The sequence below is a fragment of the Vitis riparia genome, chromosome 11, assembly GCF_004353265.1.
Source record: "Vitis riparia cultivar Riparia Gloire de Montpellier isolate 1030 chromosome 11, EGFV_Vit.rip_1.0, whole genome shotgun sequence".
Taxonomy (NCBI): Eukaryota; Viridiplantae; Streptophyta; class Magnoliopsida; order Vitales; family Vitaceae; genus Vitis; species Vitis riparia.
Genome location: NC_048441.1, coordinates 11,029,042 through 11,052,188, shown reverse-complemented (window position 1 = coordinate 11,052,188; position 23,147 = coordinate 11,029,042). Strand labels below are relative to the sequence as shown.

Here is a 23,147-nt window from a genome sequence, read left to right as displayed (position 1 = left end):
CTAGAATACAACAATTGGACTATAGAGATTTGATGTTCCTCCAATTGATAATTGGTGAAACACTGATGATTAAGGGGAGATTTGGTGGGAATGGACATGAAATGGTAAGAAAAAATGAATAGTATGAAGATATTGCAAAAACAAAGAGAACTTAGTCAATCGTTTAACTGGGCATGGGTGCACCTGTGAAGACATGAACCCATTGAAAAGATGAGTTCCATGTGAAGTTCAAAGCTATGATTATTTTGGAATTAATTTTTGTATTTTTCAAATCACTACTGTCGTGCAGAAAGCTTCCCCTGTTCATTCACGAGTCTATGTTTTCCCTTGACATGATTACGGTTTTTCACACGATCTACTTATACAGTTATACGAAGGTTAGCCATTTATCATTTATTCTTCCCACAGGACACCCGTCCTTGAAAGACATAAAATGCTAAACCATTCCTTCTTTAGGGAGGGAATCCATCCTCTACCTTATAAGCGTTTTGCATTGGTTGGTTGCCTCCGAAGAAAGGCCCCCAGAATTCTCCCTCAACTCGTTTCGCAGGAATTGGAATTTTGGACCACGAGAGGGGAACGGGACAGGGAACAAAATGCTTATCCTTTCATCACCTTCACACAAGAAGGTAGTGTGGTTTAGGTACATGCTATACTATAATATGAGTCGGCAGAAGTGATGATGGAGGAAAAGCTAGCAATTTGCAGGGGATGACAATGACGCCCAAGTTTATCACTTGGGTAGGAAAGTTATTCCTTTAAAATTTCACCTGCCAAGGCCCCCTGTGATCAACAATCCACCATGAATTCACTAACAGGAGTGATGGGGATCCAGTATCCAAACATCTCGAATTACAATAATAAACATATTTAAAGAAGGAAGGGAAAGCAGCTATGAATTGAAAGGGAAATTAGCTCACTCATTTAATTAAACCCTATTACAAGGCCCTATTTACATATATTCTTAGTAATATTAAACCAGAAAACAGAGCATATAGATCCCCCACCCAAACTCTGCAGGTGGAAAACAAAACAGAGAAACCCAAATTAAACCTTCCACACCTCTCTACACTTGAGAGATTTAATCAACCTCTTCAATCTTGGGCCCAGCACCGCCGCCTGAGCCGGTGGAGCCACCGTAGCCCGCACCAGGCATGTCACCGGCACCGCCCATGGACGCATCTCCACCACCACCCTGATACATTTTCGCGATTATGGGATTGCAGATGCCCTCCAGCTCCTTCAACTTGTCCTCGAGCTCTTCAACCTCTGCCAGCTGGTTCCCCTCCAGCCACCCTATCGTGTCCTCCACCGCCTTCTCTATCGCCTGCTTGTCGGGCCCACTCAACTTCCCGGCGATCTTCTCATCCTTCACGGTGTTCCTCATGTTGTAGGCGTAATTCTCCAGCGAGTTCTTCGCCTCCACCTTCCTCTTTACTTCCTCATCCTCAGCCTTGTATTGCTCCGCGTCTTTCACCAGCTTCTCAATCTCTTCCTTGCTCAGTCTTCCCTTGTCGTTGGTGATGGTGATCTTGTTCTTCACTCCGGCGGTTTTGTCCTCTGCCGACACGTTCAAAATGCCATTGGCATCTATATCGAAGCAGACATTGATCTGGGGCACACCTCTCGGCGCCGGCGGGATTCCGGTTAGTTCAAATTTGCCTAGAAGGTTGTTGTCCTTGGTTCGAGCTCGCTCGCCTTCGTACACTTGGATCAGAACTCCAGGCTGGTTGTCGGAGTATGTGGAGAAGATCTGCTCTTTCTTCGTGGGAATGGTGGTGTTGCGAGGAATCAACACGGTCATGACTCCGCCAGCGGTTTCGAGGCCGAGACTGAGAGGCGTGACATCTAGAAGTAGCAGGTCTTGTACTTTCTCGTTGCCTTCACCGCTCAGAATAGCAGCTTGAACTGCGGCTCCGTACGCAACGGCTTCATCGGGGTTGATGCTCTTGCAGAGCTCTTTGCCGTTGAAGAAGTCCTGCAAGAGCTGCTGAACTTTGGGAATTCTGGTCGACCCACCGACGAGGACCACCTCATGGACTTGGCCCTTGTCGATCTTAGCGTCGCGGAGGCACTTCTCCACCGGCTCCATACACTTCCTGAACAAATCCATGCACAGTTCCTCGAACCTCGCTCTCGTGATGGTTGCGTAGAAATCAACCCCCTCGTACAGAGAATCAATTTCGATTGTGGTCTGCGTGGTGGAAGACAGAGTCCTCTTGGCCCTTTCGCAAGCAGTCCTCAACCTCCTCAGAGCCCTTGCATTGCCGCCGATGTCCTTCTTATGCTTCCTTCTGAACTCCGAAACGAAGTGATTCACGAGTCTGTTATCAAAATCCTCACCACCCAGATGGGTATCTCCAGCCGTGGCCTTCACCTCGAATATGCCCTCCTCAATCGTCAGCAGAGAAACATCAAACGTTCCGCCACCAAGATCGAAGATAAGCACATTCTGCTCACCCTTTCGCGACGCCTTCTTGTCCAACCCATAAGCAATTGCTGCAGCAGTAGGCTCGTTGATGATTCTCATCACGTTCAGCCCCGCAATAGCTCCAGCGTCCTTGGTTGCCTGCCTCTGAGAATCGTTGAAGTAGGCCGGCACCGTAACCACGGCGTTGTTCACACTGTGCCCCAAGAACGCTTCCGCTGTCTCCCTCATCTTCACCAGCACCATCGACGAAATCTCCTCCGCCGTGAATTTCTTCTCCTCACCTTTGTACTGAACAACAATAAAGGGCTTGTCGCCTGGACCCGGAACCACCTTGAACGGCCAGAGCTTCATGTCGCCCTGCACTGATGTGTCGGAAAACCTCCTCCCAATAAGTCGCTTGGCGTCGAAGACTGTGTTATTAGGATTCAAAGCCACTTGATTCTTCGCCGCATCCCCGATCAAACGCTCTGTATCGGTGAAAGCAACGTAAGAGGGAGTAGTCCTGTTACCTTGATCGTTGGGGATGATCTCGACTCGGTCGTGTAGCCATACACCCACGCAGCTGTAGGTGGTGCCCAAATCGATGCCAATCGCCTTCCCCTCGGCCTTGGAAGCAGCCATCGATGAATCTCAAGAAACTCACAATTATCAGAAAGAGTACACTTGAATGAGCGCCTTTCAAAACTGATTTTTGATCGCTTTCAATTTTTCTCTGCAGAAATCAGCGGAAAGAGATAGTTTTATAGGCGTTTTTGATGAAAAATTGAGAACTTTCGAGAGCTGTTGGGCGAAGCCTACGAACCAACACGTACGTTTTAAGAAAAACAGGGCACACTGTCAAGAGAGGAGTAGAGAGTTCTGGAGAGCTTCTTTCTGCTTCTGGATGCCTTTGTTCGAAACACCCCTCAATTACGTTAAATTTACTGTGTCACTTCACCATTTTGGCCATAGTTGGAGAGGGTAGTTTGGGGAGATGTGTTAAACGGTGTCGTTTCTACATGGGAATAGTCAGCGTTGAGGTGTCAGCTAAGCGACGGCTCCATTTACACGTGGCTAGTGCATGCGACAAGAGGCTTCTACACACTTCTTTCCAGCATTACCTGACGGATTTTGGGCCTGGACAGAGATTCAATCCGACTTAATATCTTTCGTGGCCCATATTGGCCCATATTGATCCAGCTGAAGAATGGGCCCATGGTGGAGCAGAGAGTAGAAAGGACTAAGGAGAGAGAGGGGCGTCTGCGGATAAGGTTGAGCTTTGATGTGTTAGCTTCAGTCTCTGCGCAACGCCATGGCTGGGCTAACCAGTGGCATTCCCTTCAAACCCTTCATTTTTCGAACCAAGACGACGTCGTCTCCTCTGTATTTCTCCTTGGACTCACAGCTCTTCGGTGTCCGCCTCTGTAGCCCTACCTTCTCCAAATGCCGCTCTTTCTCCTCCTCTCTCCATCGCTCCGTCACCGCTCGATATGGTGGCTACCGCTCCTCCGGAGATGCGTGGCGATCGAGGCAGAGAGATTCCGATGATGATCAAGCTTTGGATGTCTCCTCCATCAGGTGTATGATTATTGGTCTTAATTCAATCAAAACTAACTGTGGATCGACTTAATTGAATTGGTTCTAAAGTGCTTTCTTGATTTTGTGGTTGTTTGGTTTTGAATAGGTCGGCTTCCGTAAGGCTTATTGACGAGCAGCAGAATATGGTTAGTACGTCTGTTCTCATTTTCCCTTGGGTTTTTTTGCTGCTAAAATGTATGAAAACTATATATATATATATATATATATATATATATATATATATATTTCATTTTTTAAAATAAAAACAACATGAAATAAAGATTTGAATTGGATTTTCTTTTTCTCGGTTTGCTCAGTAATCAAATGGGGATTTGTGACTGTATATTCAGTAGACGAACATATTTTGTTTTTTTTCTTGTAGGTGGGAGTGGTGTCTAAAAGCCAGGCAATTCAAATGGCTGAAGACGCTGAACTTGATCTGGTTTGTCTTTTTCAGTGAATATTTCAAGTTCTAGTTCAAGATGTGTGGTTGCATTGTGTGCCTAATAGTTGGTTTTATTTGTATGTGCAATGAATGGATTCAACTAGTTTCTACCAGTGTACTTCTTTTGAGTCTATCTCTCTCCCTCCCTCCCTCTAAAAAATTGCGTTTTGATGTTCTCTGATGCATTACTCTTTCAAATTGTTTCCCTCTTTTCCATGGGGATAAATGTCAGGATTTTAATATTCTAGTTTTTTATGTTCTGTATCCTTGAATTAACAAAGTTCTTGAATTTGTTGAATCTCTCTCTCTCTCTCTCTCTCTCTCTCTATATATATATATATATATATATTGCTATTTCAATTCAGTTATTAATCCATGTTTAGTTTTGAATTTGAGGCTGTTTGAGGTTGCTACAGTACCTTGGGTTTTAGTTTGGCTTCATCATAAATTATTTTTTCGGTTGGAGCCTGAGGTTAGAAAGATTAGTTGGAAACCTAAAAAGAAAAAAGTGTTGAGAAACAGACTACTCACCAATTTGTGATATCAATTGTGTGCATAAATCAAACAATGTTAAGATGTGATCCCTAGAGCATATTGCTTGCGTGAATCATTTTTATCACAAGTGCACCAGAATGCTGTGACTAGTTTCATTATTAGATTGTGAAGTTGTTGTCCTTTTTCTTCAAATATATAATATACTCAATCAACAAAGTCTTTATGTTAGAGTGCATAATATACATTGTGAGCCTGAATCCTACAAGTTTAAGTTTTTAGGAAAATTGGTTGTTCAACACTTTATTACAATTCCTTGCATTCAGCTGCGTTAAAGAGCATGATTGCAATTGTGGATCCAAGTCTTAGAAGTTTAAGCTTTTAGGAAAATTGGTAGTTCAACATGGTATTAAAGCTTTGTTTGGAGGAAGTCATGTGTTAAAGCCTCGGTGCATGATATTTCTTTTCCCATTTTTTTTGATAGATAAAAAAGATGTATACAAAGAAAAGAGGAAGCACCAAAAGCAGTGCCCTCAAAGTATATATGGAGTATACAAAAGATGCCCAAAGGCTCAAACCAAAGGGGATAGAAACAAAAAACATCACCTACCCTTACTTAGAACTTAACCAATCAATGAAGCTTACAAGTGAAGAAGGGCTCAAAACTATAGACACCCTAACTCAAGACCAAAGATTACATACAAAAGAATTTTTCAATCTTTGGAGCGAAAGCTCCTCATTACCTAATGCTAACATATCCCTTTCCTTCCAGACTGCCCAAAATATTCATAAGGGGGCCATTTGCCAAGCCTTTTTACGAGCTTTCCCTACAAAAGCCCCATGCCACCCAAGAAGAGTTTCCTTCATTGAACAAGAGAGAATCTATGCCACACCAAAGAGGGAGAAAAGAAGATTCCATAAAACCCAAGTCTTTGCACAATGAAGTAAAAGGTGATCCACCGTCTCTACTTTAGAGAGACATAAAAAACACCTATTTGCCAACGAGTGTCCCCTCCTTTGAAGTTGGTCCAAAGTTAAGACTTTATCCTAAGAAGCCTCCCAAGCAAAGAAAGCCACCTTAGGAGGCACACTCGCCCTCCAAATACTACCACTAGGGAACAAAGAAGAATCTCCGGGCTCCAAAATAGAATAAAGAGACTTGATTGTAAAGGTGCCACACCTTGAAGCTGTCCAAATCACTCTATCTTCCACCTTCCTTTGCACCCTAAATGCTTGGATCTTTTGCAAAAAACGCTCCAACAACTCTACCTCCCAATCATTAAATGCCCTTGAGAAAAGAGGGGTCCAATCACCCCCATCACCATCAAGGTTCCAAATATCCGATACCCAAGCTTCTTTAGACAAAGAAATGGAAAATAAGAAAGGGAATGACTCACAAAGTGACTCATCTCCACACCACTTGTCCATCCAGAAACTCACTCTTTTACCCACTTGGTAGGCCAACCTACCACAAATAAATCCACACCTTCCTAATTGATTTCCACAATCCCACACCATACCTCTCACTCATTGCACGGGAGCGCCAACCCCCATCCTCTTCACCATACTTGTGATTGATGACTTACTTCCAAAAAGTCTCTCTTTCATGGGGAAACCGCCAATTCCACTTACTTAAGAGAGCTATATTCATTAGAGCTAGATTTCTCACACCCAAACCACCTTTCCTTTTTACCAAGCAAACCATGTTCCACCTAACAAAATGCGGTTTCTGTACAAGAGCTCCACCACAATCCCTCTGAATCTTCTGCAATCTCAACCTCACTTTTCTTGGCATGTAAAAAAGAGACATGAAATAGATAGGCATGTTACATAAAGTGCTTCAGATTAGAGTGAGTCTCCCTCCTTTTGAGATATACTGTCTTTTCCACATTGCTAGCCTTTTTCGAAATCTCTCTTCAACTCCATCTCACACAACCATTGATTTGAAGGGGCCCCCCAAAGGCAAACCCAAATAGCCGGAAGGGAGACCACCCATTTTACACCCTAACTTCAAGGCCAAGTCCTCTATATCATGCATCCTGCCCACCGGAATTAACTCGCTCTTCTCCAAATTGATTCTCAAACTTGAGCAAGCCTGAAACCACATGAGAAGCCAACTTAGATAAGTCATCTGGTCTTGAGACGCCTCACAAAACACCAATGTATCATCAGCAAATAACAAGTGCGAGATTAGAATCCTCTCACCACTCCTGCCTCTCACCCTCCAACCAAATAAGTAGTCCCCACTAATAGCCCTCCTCAATAAACAACTAAACACCTCCATGACTATCACGAACAAATAAGGGGAGAGGAGATCTCCTTGTCTCAATCCCCTCGAACTTTGGAAAAAATCGGAAGGAGAACCATTTATTAAAACAAAAAATTTCACAGTAGAGATGCACCATTCTATCCAATTTATCAATTTCTCCCCAAAACCCATCTTTCTAAGCACTGCAATCAAGAACTTCCAATTGACATGATCATATGCCTTCTCTATATCCAACTTGCACAACACACCTTCCTCATTGCTTTTCAACCTTGAGTCCACAGCCTCATTTGCAATCAATACTGCGTCTAAAATCTGTCTATCGTCCACAAAGACATTTTGGGACTCCGAAATCACTTTGCCCATTACCTTTTAAATTTTATTAGCCAACACCTTGGCCAGCAACTTATAGAGGCTGCCCACAAGGCTAATCGGCCTAAAATCTTTCAGGTCTCCTGCACCTCCCTTCTTAGGGACTAAAACCAGGAAAGTAGCATTCAGAGACTTTACAAATCTGCTCCTCTCATGAAAGTCTCTAAAAAAACCCATAACCTTTGCCTTTACAATTTCTTTTCCCAATTTATTAAGCTTGATTGTGGTTGATATTTCTTTTCCCAATTTGTTAAGCCCAAAAGAGGCTGATTGTGGTTGTTTTGTTATGGTCTGTGTGTCTCTCTGCTTATGGTTATGGGGCTATACATGAGGGAGGGTGTTAAAAAACATGATATATATTGTGGACTTAAATTTTGCAAGTTTAAGGTTTCAGGAAAATTGGTAGTTCAACAATCTGCATGTGCAAATTTTTGTGATTTCTCTCTATCCAAGTTCAGTAATTCCTATGATGTCCTTTCTCATCACCTTGACTGATATTCTCCACAAGAATTGCGCAATAGTTTACTTTTACTTTAAGAATATCAAGGAACTCTCACCTTTTGCTTGGAGCTTTTTAAGCTAAGATCTCCGTTGTCTTGTTTGCCTTTTTGTTCTGTGTTCTTTTTCTTTTCTCTACTTTTAATTAAAAAAATGCTATTTTTTACTTGGAAACTCATTTGTTTTTAATTTCGATTTATGCAGGTAGTATTATCTCCGGATGCAGATCCTCCTGTTCTCAGAATAATGGATTACAAGTATGATGCATTTTGATATCTTTGGTTCTGCACTGCTTATATGATAGATGGGAAAATTTTGCTCCTGCCATAATATTTCCCTTGCCTCCACTGCCACCCTTTTTTTTGTTGCATCAAAATTTTCTCAAACAATGGAAGTTAAGTGCATGTCCAAGTCATCATGGTTTGTAGTTCTCTAGGACATTGATCAAATTTTAGAGCAATGAATGACAAACTGGTAACCCTGCATGTGTATCATTTGTACATGATGAGTGATTGAGTGTTCTTGAAGAATTCTTATTTGACATACCGTAGAAGCAAAGTCAATTTATCAGTTCAAAAAGGAATGAAAAGTGTTAATTTTTTATATTATAAATTAGAGTAGTTTTTTTATTCAGGATTAATCAGATAATTCTAATGTTTGATTATTTTTCAGTGCACATTTTTTTTTAATTCCTAGAAATCGAAGGTTTCAGGTTTACAAGGAGAGGATATAGTGGTTTTGTTTGATGTTGTCAAAATTTCAATTTACTTTGTTATGAACTTTTCTGTTCTGTATTAGTATCTCTAAACATGGTGTTATCTGTATGCTGCTTTTATTGTTAATTTTAATGTCATTTGTAGCAAAGGTTTAACACTCAGTGGGTGTATCTTCTATTAAATCACTAGCTATCATGACTACTTTAACCACCAAGATTTTTTGTTCTTTTTTGCTTCTCTCCTGTCTCAGGTAAACCTTTAATTTGAACCATATTACTTCTTTTAAATGCTATCTAGTATAATTATTACTAAACTTGCCGTTGAGGCTTGGTTCAAGTGATAAAGCGATGGGATGGTTTTTGGGAGGTTTCATGTTCAAGGCCAATAGGGACAAAACTTTACCTAAGATAAAAAAAAAAAAAAAAAAAGAAAACTAAAATTTTCTTTTTGTTTAAATCTTTTAATTTTCTTAATGTTTGATGAGGACATTAAGGTTGATTTGAATTTATTTTGCATAGAATGGAAAAAGTTTCAATTTTTCCACTAGGATGGAACCAATGTGAAAAAGGAAAAATTAGGGTAAGATGTAGTAGTATCAAAATATTTGAAAAACTATGACTATTTTTTTTTTTTTCAATCCAAACAGATTAATATAGGTTTTATTTCATTTAAGGAGACTAATTACTGTTATTTAAGATAATGAATAAAGTACTCTTATCTTATGATCTTTATAAATTTAAAAGATATCTTAACCTAATCTATACCGTTTCAATTGCAAAAACTATTAAAATAATAAAAAATAATCTAGTATTTTCTTGTTTAATTGCAATGAAAAAGAAAAAAATATAATAAAATTATTTTGAATTTATATTTCTTGAAACTCTTTATTCTTTACTTAAAAAGCCATTAAAATTGTAAATTGTATTTTTCAGTAATAAGATTAAAAATAGAAGGGAAACACTAAGCTCTATTAGTTTTAAGAGAAAATAAAAAATTTCAACTCAACAATTTAGATTAAGTTGAAGTGAACAATAATTTGAAGTGCCATATGGTATTGGAAATTGGGTTGAAGATATTTGAACAAGATGAGGTTCTTTGAGAAGGGCAATGAATTTGTGACTTATTTTCTAGGTAATATCCATAAGTTAGTTAGTTATTATTTGATTATATGAAATTTTATACTTAGAAAATAAAATTTTTTATTGTCTACTAAAAGGCTATAAATCTAATTTTGAGTGACTGGCCTCTTTATATGAAATAAAATGTGTTTCCATTTTTTTAGATAAAAAAAAAAAATGAAAGGATAATGACATTTTTCAAATATATTTATATTATTACACTTATCATAATTTTCCTGTAAAAAAGTATTGGTGTTTGAATTAGTGTCTTCCATATACTCATATGCTTCTATATGTTATTTTTAATTTTATTGGTATTTCCTTGTGATTTGTTTCCAAAATGCGTGGTAATATATGGTTTTACTTCTCTAACAGTAAGTATAGATATGAACTGCAAAAGAAGAAAAGAGGACAGCAGAAGAAAAGTGCTGGTGATTGTCTTATATGTTTTAGTTTTCTGTTATTTCTCTTATTGATATGAGAATTTAAGTACTGTGAAAAGTTGACCAGAGTGTGTTCTTGACTCTTAGCCAATCGCATGGATTTAAAGGAGCTCAAAATGGGGTAAAGTACCTGCTCTTATTTTTAATTTTGTTTTACAATTCAATCTATTTAGCTTTGATTTCCTGCATGTTGGTTTAGTGATTGATGACTTTAGTTACCGTGAAATGTTGGCGTTTCTATATTTACAATTTGATAAATAATACTTTGATAGACAAATATTCATTATGTCAACAATGGCTAACAAAAGAGTGTATTAAAGTATAAAAAATGTAAACAAAGTCGCCAAAAGGCCAATCTAAGTGGAGGGATACGCAAAAACAATTCCCACATTACTTCATAGAGCTCAACCAATCAATGAAGTCCATCATGGACAAAAAAAATCTCATATGTACACTCATCCTCTCTAAAAAATTATAAAAAATAATTGTTTGATATCTTGATCCACTTTTTCACCATTCTCAAATGCTCTCTTATTTGTCTCATTCCATATGATCTAGAATAGGCGTAAGGGAGTCGCTTTTCTCTTTCTCCCAATGAAGACTCCATGCTAGCTTAGGAGGCCATTCTTGACTAAGGAGTGCGTTGCCTACTCTATACAAATAGAGCATAAATCAGTTGCCACAAGATGACTGCTTTCAAGTAGTGAAGGAGGATGTCATCAACCGTTTATTTTTCTTCTTTATACATATGGCATCTATTTGGCATTGTTTATCCTTACCCTTTGAGTTGGTCTAACATCATTATCCTTCCCCACAAAGGAGAGAGTGGCCTTTTGCTAATAGATTTTTTTTTTTTTTTGTGTAAAGTTGAAGAAGTCTATTGATCATATTCTCCTCCATTGTTGCAAGACAAAGGTCTTATGGCAGCTCCTCTTTGCTTTGCTTGGTGTTTATTAGGTCTAACCTTCCATAGTAAAAGTGAATCTCTTATTTTGGCATGGAAACCTTTGTGTGCAAAAGGCCTAAGGTTGGGAGAGAAGCTCCTTTATGCATTTTTTGGATGCTGTGGAGAAACGAAATTGAAGGTCTTTAGATAATGTAGAGCAAACGAATCTTTCGTTGAAAAATTCTTTTTTGGTAATCTTTTATTGTCGGTGAAATTGCTTATAAAGGGATGTTCTATGTCTTTAATCAATTTTGTAGATTGGTTGTTGTCTTTCTAAGGAGGGCGGGGAGAGTTTTTTTTAGTGCCCTCCTTTTGGTTTGTGCCTTTTGGCACCTGTTGTAAACAACTTGTGTACTTTAGTGCGCTTTTTATAAATCTTTAATCATTATATGGATTTTATCATCTATATTGCCTATGTTTAATCTTCTCAAAAACACTAGATCGATGTTGGAAACCTCAAAATTATTAATAGAAAAGGATTTATTCCTTTCGCTAAGAAAATAAAGTTTTTTCAAACAAGTTTGTTTCCTAGGATATAATATTGTCCAAGGCTTAATAGTTCCTATTGATAAGGCTATTGAATTTGCAAAGAAATTTCTTGATGATACAAAGAGATAAAAAGCAATTGTAGAGGTTTCTAGGAAGTCTTAATTATATTGTAGACTTCTACAAAGGCACAACTTTTGACATCCAACCTCTTTTCAAAGATTAGAGAAAAATCCTCTCAAGTGAGATGAAAAGTGTATTAGGGTAGTTTAGAAGATTGAAGTCAAGGCTAGAGAACTCTCGTGTAAACATTTCTCATCCTACCACCTCAAAAATAGAAACGAGTGCAACTGAGATGGGATATGGGGGAATCCTTGAACAAATTATAGATGGAAAAGAGGTTTTAGTGAGATTCACCTAAGGAGTGTAAAAATGACACACAACAAAATTATGATACAATTAAGAAAAAAAATTCTTTTTATTGTGTTATGCATCATGAAAGTCCAAGATGATCTCCTAAATCTCCTAAATAAGAAATTTCTTTGAAAAGTGGATTGCAAAAGTGCCAAAAAAGTTATAGAAAAAGATGTAAAAAATTTGGCTTCAAAATAAATTTTTACAAAATGGAAAACCTTGCTGTCAATCTTTGATTTTGACATAGAACATATTAAAGTAGAAACAAATTGTTTGCCAAATTTCCTAATTTGTGAATTTTTGTGGGGCTTCAGAGAGGCTAGCAAAGTCTCCTTATGAAAGAAAAGAAGAATATTCCTCTTAAGGCTAAAATGCTCTCTACAACATAGGAAGTTTTATATGTAGAAACAATGAGCAAATTTGTGGTTATTATTGAAGATGAGCAGTCATAAGAATACTGATGAAGTTAGTAGAGCTTTATCTAAGGGATCATTTTAATCCTTTAGCAGCCAATCGTACATTTGCCTCTTGGTAAGGTGATTAGTTCCCAAGTGTCATTCTTCTTTAGAGTCTCCATTTCTTCTATTATAGCTTTCTTACCAAAAAAGAGTTTGAACAAGCGAGTACCATACCAGCATGAGATTGAGTTGGCTTCAAAGCTTGCCGTTCCGTAACCATAAGTAGTTATGATTATTGCACCAATGGTAAGGCAAACTTGGAAATATGGTTAAAATGCTAATTTTGTAGCCGCAAAGAGATAGAGATTCAAAAAGAATGAAAAAGACAGAGAAGCTAGGATAACCAACCATTTCACTTGAATTTGTAGTAAGCAGTACCCTTCGCAATTAGAGGAGAAGAATCTTTTTTTGTTTATCTTTCTTGGCATCAACAACCTTAAGAACCATAGGTGCTCCAATAGGCAGGTTGGGGATCGTTTTTTATATTATTAGATGATACACTAGCTCATAATTGGCTTATTTAATTTCAAATACCAAATAAGGTCATAAATTTTTCAAATTGGTTTAAAGATTTGATTTTCAATTAGGGATTCACTAATGATATTTTTTCAAAAGAAGTTAAACCTTTTAGGAAATTTTGAGGGCGTAATACTCTTAGAAGATGATGTCTTCCTTTACTTCATAACCCTTTATGAAATCCTGTGGATAGTCAAATAGGAGTATGCCTCCACATCAACCACTAGGGCATTACTACTCATCCAGAACATGACAAAATTCATGTGATTTTTCTATTAGATTATCTTCTTTGCCCCATTAGTTATTGTATCCCCTCCATATATCCCCTCCATATAAGGAGAGGTTGGTTGTTGTAAAGGGCATTGTTCTCTTAGTTATCTTCAAAGCGTTTCAAAAGTTTGAAGAGAGTATTTGAGTGTGAACTCTTAGTGTGAAAGGAAGTTTCTTGGTGTGAACTTGTTGCTACTTTCGCCTAGTGTGAAGGTAAAGATATCTCTTTTTATTAAATTAGGTACTTGGGTGGAAATTATGTCATTTAAGATGCTTTTGTGATATACTACTAAAATTTAATGCTTAAAGAAATCTCATATTTGAAGTGTTGTTGTAAATATCATCATTTAGTCATAATACTCATCTTTTCTACCACTCCAATTATAGATATCATTAAATTCAAAATATAATCTAAATAAACATATATGTAGTTGAAGTTAAAAAGAGATAATAGGAAGAGATATCTTACATTTACACTTGGAGAAAGTGGTTACAAGTTCACACTAAGAAACTTCCTTTCACATTAGGAGTTCACAAACAAAACTCTCTCTTCAAACTTTTGAAAGGCTTTGACAAGAGAATGATGCCCTTTACCACAACTAACCCTTCCTTATACAAATGGATATGATAATTAATGAGGCTCACTATAAAGAAGATAAGATTATAGAAAAATCACATGAACTTTGTCGTGTCTTGGATGAGCAATAATGCTTCGATGGAATCATCCATCTTCATGTAAATACAAATGAATTTCCTTGAAAGCAAGTATTGCCATAGCTGTCCTTTAGATTCTATTTCCTATCAATACCATGTGAACCAATTGGAGCCATGTGAATTATGATAAAAGCAAATTTTGTTTTAACGATCCTTTTAAATTGTCAAGAACTTGTGAAAAATCTTTGCCATAGATGCCATCTAGATTTATTGTAGATCTAGATGTGGCTTGAGTATCAGACAAAGTAGTTAGCAATTTTTCTTTAAGCTCTTCATTGGATAAACCTTTATCCTTTTCTTCTATTAAAGAAAGTATATCCTCATCCATAGTGGTCGAAGATGAGCCATTTAGTCTGAGCTTATGTTAGATAATGACTATGTAAAGACAGGAGGGTCAAGATATTCATATATAAATTTGGGCCACAGTCTGATTGATATTTTCCTTTAGAGTTTAGGCACCTTGGCGTATTTGTCATGGCTGACATGGAGGTATACTCCCATTTAACTATCCATGGGATTTCATAAGTGTTGTGAAATGAAGGAAGACATCATCTTCTAGGAGTATTACACCCGCATTTTTCAAATAAAATTGTCTAAAAGACTTGTCAACTTATTTGGGAAACTTTCATTAGTTAATCCCTAATTGAAAAACCAATTTGGAAAATTTATGACCTTATTTGGTATTTGAAATTAGATAAACCAACTGAGTTAGCTCATCATTCTGATAATATAAAAAGTGATCCAAGCTTGAATATAATGATGGAAATTAAAGGCTTTTAGAAAAACACTTTTGTCTTTAAAAAACCTAAGTTTCCTTAGATCAAAACCCCATTATAAGGCGAATAATACTTTAAGTATTATAAATTTTCAAAAAACAATATTTTGTTTATATTAATGATGATTCAAATCAATAGATCCAATTTTGTTAAAATAGCTTCATAAAATTTCCTATTTTTTGAGAGAAGGCTAGGATTAAAATTATCTCTTAGACAAAGCTTTGCTAATATACTACATATGGATGCTCCTATGTTTTTGAAGGCATTTTACCCTTAGAGGAATATTCTTCTTTTCTTTCATAAGGAGGCTTTGTTGGCCTCTTTGGAGCCATACAAAAATTTACGAGTTAGGAAATTTGGCAAACAATTTGTTTCTCCTTCAACTATGTCAAAATCAAAGATTGCTAGTAAAGCTTGCCATTTGACAAAAATTTGTTTTGATGCTAAATTGTTTACATCATTTTTTAGAACCTCTTTGTCACTTTTGCAGTCTACTCTTTAAAAAACTTTCTTATTCAAGAGATCATCTTGGAATTTCATGATGTATAATACAATAGAAAAAATTTATTTCTTAATTGTACGACAATTTTGTTGTGTGAGATTTTAGACTCCTAAGGTGAACCTCGCTAAGACCATCTATAATTTGTTTAAAGATTCCTTTATATCCTATCTCAGGTGCTTCCGTTTCTTGTGATATCTTACACTGGATAGGGGAAAAAGTTTTTGATGCTATATGTATATGACCTCCTCTTAACCTTATAGACACATTTAAAGTTGTGAAGACCCTTTAGTCTCATAATGGATAATATCTACACAGTTAGGAGCGAGTCATTACATATGACATCAAAGCCAATCCTTAACTCTTGTATAGGTGTTTGTTTGGCCTTGTAAGGGATGTCTATCTATTTAGTTCAACAATCCTATGTAAGGGGTGTTTGCATGGGGGATGATTGTGATATCTCACATTAGATAGGAGAAAAAGTTCCTGGACTCAAGTGATTGTTATCCCTGACCCTAGTGTAGGAGTTTGTTTGGTCTCGTAAGGGTATATGTCTGTTTGAACTCACAATCCTATAGAACACAACGAGGACGTTGTGTTTGCATAGAGGATGATTATGATTTCCCACATCAGGTAAGAAAAAAGTTCTTGGTGTTATATATGTACAAACTTCTCTTAACCTTGTAAACACGTTTTAAAGCTATGAAGGCCCCTTAGGCCCAAAGTAGACAATATCTACATGGTTGGGAGCAAGTCATTACATTTCTACTATTTTCAAGGTGGTAGAACAAGGGATGTTTAGATAAGGGAGTTCTCTAGCCTTGATTTTAATCTTTTGAACTGGTTAAAGGTTCACATTTAAATTATTCTTCACTTGAATTGTATGCATTAACTTCTTTATGCCAAATTTGCCCTACAAATTTTGATTTATAGTTAGAACATTACTTTTTAATTAGGAAAAAGAAAAAGAAAAATGAAAACACTGGACACTGCTCTTTCAGAAACGGAATAGTCTAGATTAATAGACATTGGCTCCGTTTGAGATACTCTTTTGCTATCTTAAAGCCCTTTGGACTGTTAAAAAGCTTTAGAATGCATTTGATTACACATTACAACACCTTGAAGTGAAAGAGTTTAGCCCTAAATTTTTTTTAGTAAAAGTTTTGAATGGGGTGCTTTTATGGAAAAGCTACATGAGGTTCAGAATTTGAATTAGATTTTTTTTTTATGCCTATAAAAAATGATTTTTTTTTTCCACATTAAATGGAAACCTCTTCTTTAACCAAAGAAGCTCTTCACTAGAGGTTACAAAAATGGCAAACTCTACAAATGTGGTAACATTAAATTGCAAAACATGTAATAGTGATGAAATTTTATTGTAAATAGAACATGGACTAGTGTTCAATTCTTTTTTATTTCATTTTAAATAGATTTTTCCTCAAGTTGTATGCATCTGAAAACTAGATCTACTGCTTGATTTAAGACAAAAGTTTAGATGAATTATCTTCTGGAATTAAGTAACAAAAAGTATTTCTATAACTACACATTTCTTTTTTTCAATGAGGTCAGTTTACTTTAATAATTAATAGAAAATTGGAAATACAGCTTCTTCTTCTTCTTCTTCTTCCTCCTTTTTAAATAACAAAGCTTATTTGAAATAGAAATAAAAATAAAAATAAATCATTTTGAGGTCCATGCTTGGAGAAAAACTAAAGAGCAACTTTATATGCGTGTTAAATCACATAGAGAATCTCTATAGAGCTTTTATTTTGACAGCACTTCTACACTGCTATTCTTGTGTCTAGCAAAAAATAGCGAACTGAATATCTAGGACTGGGGTGAATGCTTTGATCTATCAGGAGTTCATTGCACCAACATCATGAAATTTGAACATCAAACAAATTTCTTATGATGGGAAGTATGAAAAGGACACAAAGTCCCATTTAACAGAAATAAATAACTATAAGTAATAAATTCTCTAGATAATTATAAGATTCTAATGCAATAGTAAAATCTTCTCATTTTACTGAACCACCAACATTACATAAAAGAAAATTTCTGACAGAAATTACCCATTTCTAAAATTTTCTATCACTTAGAAATCTGAAGGAGTAATAAATAGGGTTGGGTTATTACTTAGTAGGATTTATTCCCAAACTAACAATCACGCTCTCTAGTTTTTGTTACCAAGAATTGAAATTAAATTAAGCATAACCTATTATTTAGCATAATGCATACCAAAACTTGTATCAAAATAAAATAGAATAATATAATCCAAAACTCATTTACAATAATAAGCATTATTTTTTAAGTTATTCTCCCTCCTTCGTTCTCACTTATCCATCTGTCTGTATTTAATTGCAAGTTTCAATGTTTTCCATTAAAAAGTTTTATTTGCTGGACTTAGTCAAAAGTTGAAGTATATAAATAGATTGTTGCTTCTTTTTATATTTGTTTACCATCATAACTATTTTTGTTGATGTTTTTGACAGTTATAACATTGATTCACATGATTATTCTGTGCGTTTGAAAGCTGCAAGAAAGTTTCTGCAAGATGGTGACAAGGTTGCTTGGAACTTCCTCATCATATCAATATATATAATCATACATACAACTACATATAGTATCTATTTCAATTTTGATTTTACTGCATTGATTTTCTCATCAATTCCTGTAGGTCAAGATTATAGTGAACTTGAAGGGCCGTGAAAATGAGTTCAGGAATATTGCTATTGAGCTTATCAGACGTTTTCAGAATGATGTTGGAGAGGTATTCATAGTTTACAATGTTTTCCTCTGAATGAATTATATAATACATTTTGAAAATCCCACATAATAAAGAGAAAATAACATTGTATGGAAAATTTGAAATCTTGACTCAAAATTATGGAAAATGTTTCTTTTACCTAACATTTCTACTAAATGTCTTTTTCTTTGTGAGGGCTACTGACACTCACAGAATAAATGAGAGCATGCTGATGCTTTAGTTGGTGAGAGGAATTGAATGTGAAAGTCTCAACTCTTGGAATAAAAAAAGTTCTGTGTAGTGTTTCTTGGAAATTAAATATGATTTTAGCTTGAACTGTAAATTTAATATGCTAGATAAAAAAGGTTCAATATTCTTTTAGAGAGGAATTCTATTCAAGAAAGAAATAGTTCTTTGAGAAACAGACATGGATCTAAGGTTTGCATTTGGTTACCACTCAACCTGCTAAGCCTTGGTCAACACTCCGCTACAGAATCATCTTGTACCTCCAGTGTGCTTGGGTCTATCTCTTTCGTTAAGGCATGCACAGAATCTGCAGAACTGGAAGCATGCACTTGGCAATTTTAGCTCCTATAATCCCTATCAGAATCAAATGACAAAAGAGGGAAAAATAACTTTTCTCCCTCTAAGGGTCGAGTAGTGCATCTATTTTTGTGTCAATATTCATTGCAGCTGATCTCACTGGTAATGTTAGTGACCAATATCATATTTGTCATGCCACAAAAATTGAATCATTCATATTGTTTTTTGTTGCGTTTAAGCACAAAAGTTATCCCCTGGAATGCAGCATGGAATTTTGGACTAATATTTGGTGCGGGGACCTTCAAAGGCTACATAATTGGTCTTGAGATTGTGGGAGCCAAGTTTCTCCAGACATTTCCTTGATTGGGAGCTTGAGATGGTGGAGTAATTTCTTTCTTGCCGTTGGGAGTTTATGGTCACTGAGGACAGGAGGATAGGTTAGTTTAGAATGTTACTAAGAGCAGCTATTTCAATTTCAGTGCTTTTCCCAGGCCTTCTGAGTGTTTCCACCTCCCTGGTGAGGGATATTTTGGAATCCTTTGCACCTTCAAAGGCAGTGCTCCTTGTGCAGGGGGCTGCTTGGAAGATCCTTACTATTGGCAATTTGGCATTGCATGCGCATGCAAGCAGAGGAGTCAGCTAACCACCACCTAACTCTTTATGACGTGGCTTGTAACTTATGGGCATCATATTTACTGCTTTGGTATCTCATGGGTAGTTCTTATCTCAGGAAAGGTGAAAATTTTGAGTTGGGACACTATTTTCAAGGGGAAGTGCAAATGGAAAGTAGGGAAAGTGGATCCTTAGAGTATTTTGTGGTGTTTTTGAGAGTAGTAGAATGATAGAATATTTGAAGGGGTAAAGCGTCACTATTGGTCTGGAAGATTTCTTTCTGAATTCTATATTGGTAAAGTTGAAGGTCTCATTGTCGTATCTGTCTCTTGTGACGAGGTTGTTAGATTTATCAATGAATTGGGGTTTGGTTGAGATGTTTTTGTGGATGTTTTGCATTCATTTTTATTCCTTGTTTGAGGTTTAGGTGTCCTTGTATATATGTTGTGTTTGTTTATTATATACTTTCTTTGCCTGACAAAATAAATAAATGAAGAATGAAGAAAGAAAGAAAGAAAGGATATCATAATGGATATTTGACCATAAATATTTGTAAGATACAGTCATTTCATTAAATTAGAAATAGCATGCCCATGGAAGGATGTCTTCCTTAGCTGTGCAGCTTGTTTGGCTTCTCTCTTTTTTTTTTCCTTTTTGATCTGATTTTGTACACTATTGAAGGATGCCTTGTCCTTCTTGTTATATGAAATGAATTGTTTCTTATAAAAGAAATCTCATGCCTATCAAATAAACAAATAAATAAATAGAAAAAATCCATATTTTTAAACAAGGCCTAGACTTGTTCAAACACAACCAAAAAAACAATAGGGTGAATTTCTTGAAGGGCACAAGGAGTGGGGAGGATTCTCTAGATTTGTGGATTTTTAGGTTGGCAATGGGGAAAAGATGCAACATCGAAGTCCTTTGTGGTGTGGCTTTGGGAGTTGAAAAGGAATTCTGCTGTCTTGTACTGTACTGCTGACAAAGCAGCTCTAAACTACTTAGAGTGAAAAATTAAAGAGAGAAGCTGGCAGAAACATTCATGCAAGACATATGGGGAGTTCAAAGAGGATGGAGAGAGGATGATTCTGTTAGGTGGAAAGTGTACAAAGGTGGGTTTTCCCCCTGTAAAGTCATATTTTGAGGCTAAATTAGGGAATAGAGCGAGGCAATCTCCTAGGAAGGAGATACTGGGTATGCAGACACCTTTACTGGTGGCTTTTATGTTTATCAAGGGGAGGATCAAACTAATGGATCAACTAAAAGAGAGTACAAGTTCTTTCAAGTTGGTTTTGTATGTGTAAAAATGATGGATAAGAATCAACCTACCTTCTCCTTTGTTGCAATATATCTAGTGGATTGTGGGACTTGGTGTTTGGGTTATTCATTGTAAAGAGGTGATGCTTTGTTTGGATTGATGAAGTTATTTCCTTGTGCAATGTTTGCTCTGTTGATAGGAGAAAGAGAAGCTTTGGAATGTGGTTTCACCATACTTGATGTGGATTGTTTGGAAGGAGAAGAATGGATGTAGTTTGAAGATGAGGAATTCCCAGTTTTGAAGATAAATGAGATGTTTCTTAGATTGCTTTGTGTGTGCTGATGTGAGGTGGTAGTAGTTTACCCATTCTGGTGACTTCTACAAAATTTTCTTGCATATGAGAAGAAAAAGAAAATGTAAACTGAAATTAACATTCAATTTCTATAGCATGTGCAAATACTGTCTGTAAATCAATTAAAATTAGCATGTTTGATTAAATGTGTAACTCTATTCCTTTGCTGCTTGAACTCCAAGTTTGGTTTCTGAAAATTGTCCGAGGGGAGCATTGGGGCTGCCGTCTTGGTTTGTGCATCATTATTTTATCTAAGATTTCCTTTCTTTTAAAAAATCTACAAGACAGTGTCTAATTCTGCTTTTGTGTTTAGTTTTACTTGACCTTGATTACAGTCACTTGTTTTGGTTCTACACTCATTTTTCTCCTTCCATTTCTCTTGTTTGGATGCTATGTTTGGCAGCTTGCGACTGAGGAGAGCAAAAACTTCAGTGTCAGGAACATTTTTATAGTTTTGGTTCCAAACAAAGCCCTTCTTCAGAAAGGTCAAGACTCATCCAAGAAAACGGAAAAGTCAGCAGCAACTGAAATCTCAGCTGGTGTGTGAGATGCGCCCAAAAGTTCTACGTGAGCTGGCAATAGAGTGTCCGCCAGTAATCTTCAGTTATATTCTTCAACCAGAATGCGGACCTTGCAAAGTCTGTAAAGCATTACAAGGCATGTATGAGAATACAATCATTTTTATTTGATAGAACTGGAGCAGCAGCCTCTGTAGTTCAGATACTCGTAAAATTTGATAGGCATACCTACTCAAAGAAATCAAATTTCCCCTAGTTCAAAACAACTAAGATGTAGAGAAGTGAGAGTTTGTATGGATCTATGGTTAGATTTCATGGATGCAGTAATTTTGACAATATTAGTTGTGTTTATATCCATCCAATTTTGCATGATATCTGTACATGAAAACAAAATATTTATGGTTTTGTAATCAGTTTCCCAGTTGTGGATCAGAAACATTTGTACATAAATTGTATCCGTCTCCCCTTTTGAACTAGGACCCAAATTTTTAGGATGGTTCTGAAGTTCTGATCAAGTAGAGATCATATGGGAGGGAGTTCTGCTGCCAATTGGATGTTAAATTTCCATTTTGTGATAGTTGAAATTAGTCTATTTCATTGCAGGTGTAAGATCAGTCTCAGGATTCCAGAAAATGACATGGGGATCTACCCTCCCTCTAAAAGTCATTTTAGTTGAAGAGTAACTTCTACACTTTGCCCAACAAACGTTCCGAGAAAATACAGTTGATAAATAGGATAGATCAAAAAATTCCTTGAAATGCTACTTTATAGCTGGAGAAGCAGCTAGGGAAGTCATTATTTTCCTTTGCTGTGCCAAGGTGCAATTGAATGCAGATGGCTGTTTCTTGGATAGAAGGTGGTGTACTGTTATGTGTTCATCTGCATACATGGTGATGACTCTTTTCATTTTCCAAATTCCGAATATGTTTCTGCAAACACCCAGCCCTGTGTTGCTGATCTGATGCGAATGTACATGTTTTGAGGAGTTTGGCTTGTTATATAGTGAACTGAAGTCGTTTATAAGCAGAAAAGGGCTGGTTCATCTAGATGATGGTGAGCCTCCAACTTACCAACCTAACGATATGAGACTGACTTCTTTTTTAAGTTCTTGTATCCCAAGCATCCTTTTATTCTCTCACACATTCCATTCTTTTTTCCTATTCACTTAACCACTGAAACAGTGAAAGCAATGGTTGTATACCATACTAAGTGTTGTTGTTGGGAGATGGTAGACCCTCCTCTGGTCTCTGCATTTAAGCTTCCAACAGTGTTAGGTCTCTCTGCCTACGTTTGGAGTGGACCCAGAGTCAAGAGGTTTGGTGATGAATGTTTAATTTTACCATGAAGTGGAATCAACGATTGCCATCTATTCCAGCATGCTCCTGAAAATTGCACATGCCATTAGTTGATCTTTTTCTTAGATGGTTAGATGGGTGTTTTTTATCATTGGATTCTAGTTCAAATCATATCAAAGCCTTCCCATTGGACCCCATGTTAAGTTGGGGATTTCAGCTTGCACCCAAACCTTGAGAAAAAGAAGGAAAATAAATAATGAAACAAATTTGAATTTGAATATTTTTCCATCTTTCTTTAAATCCATACCTTCAAAAATGAGATGTAAATGTGCATAATCAACAGTATACAAGGAAGGGTTTGTGGCCTTTAAGGACTTAATAATAGCCTTTGTGCTTCAAAACAGCC

General features: G+C 36.6%; 2 protein-coding genes across 2 annotated transcripts; one reads left to right on the top strand and one right to left on the bottom strand.

Annotated features, from left to right (window-relative positions):
- Positions 1-869: 869 nt before the first annotated feature.
- On the bottom strand, positions 870-3,215 carry LOC117925243 (heat shock 70 kDa protein). The gene has a single exon (XM_034844198.1). The coding sequence runs from the start codon at positions 3,050-3,052 to the stop codon at positions 1,082-1,084; it is 1,971 nt and encodes a 656-aa protein (XP_034700089.1). The 5' UTR covers positions 3,053-3,215; the 3' UTR covers positions 870-1,081.
- A 451-nt stretch (positions 3,216-3,666) lies between these two features.
- LOC117925244 (translation initiation factor IF3-4, chloroplastic-like) lies at positions 3,667-21,820 on the top strand. Its single transcript, XM_034844199.1, has 9 exons — positions 3,667-3,988; positions 4,095-4,134; positions 4,371-4,430; positions 8,266-8,318; positions 10,271-10,326; positions 10,426-10,459; positions 17,910-17,982; positions 18,095-18,187; positions 21,332-21,820. Exons 1-9 carry the CDS (start codon positions 3,723-3,725, stop codon positions 21,473-21,475), a joined length of 819 nt encoding a protein of 272 aa, XP_034700090.1. The 5' UTR covers positions 3,667-3,722; the 3' UTR covers positions 21,476-21,820.
- Positions 21,821-23,147: the final 1,327 nt, after the last annotated feature.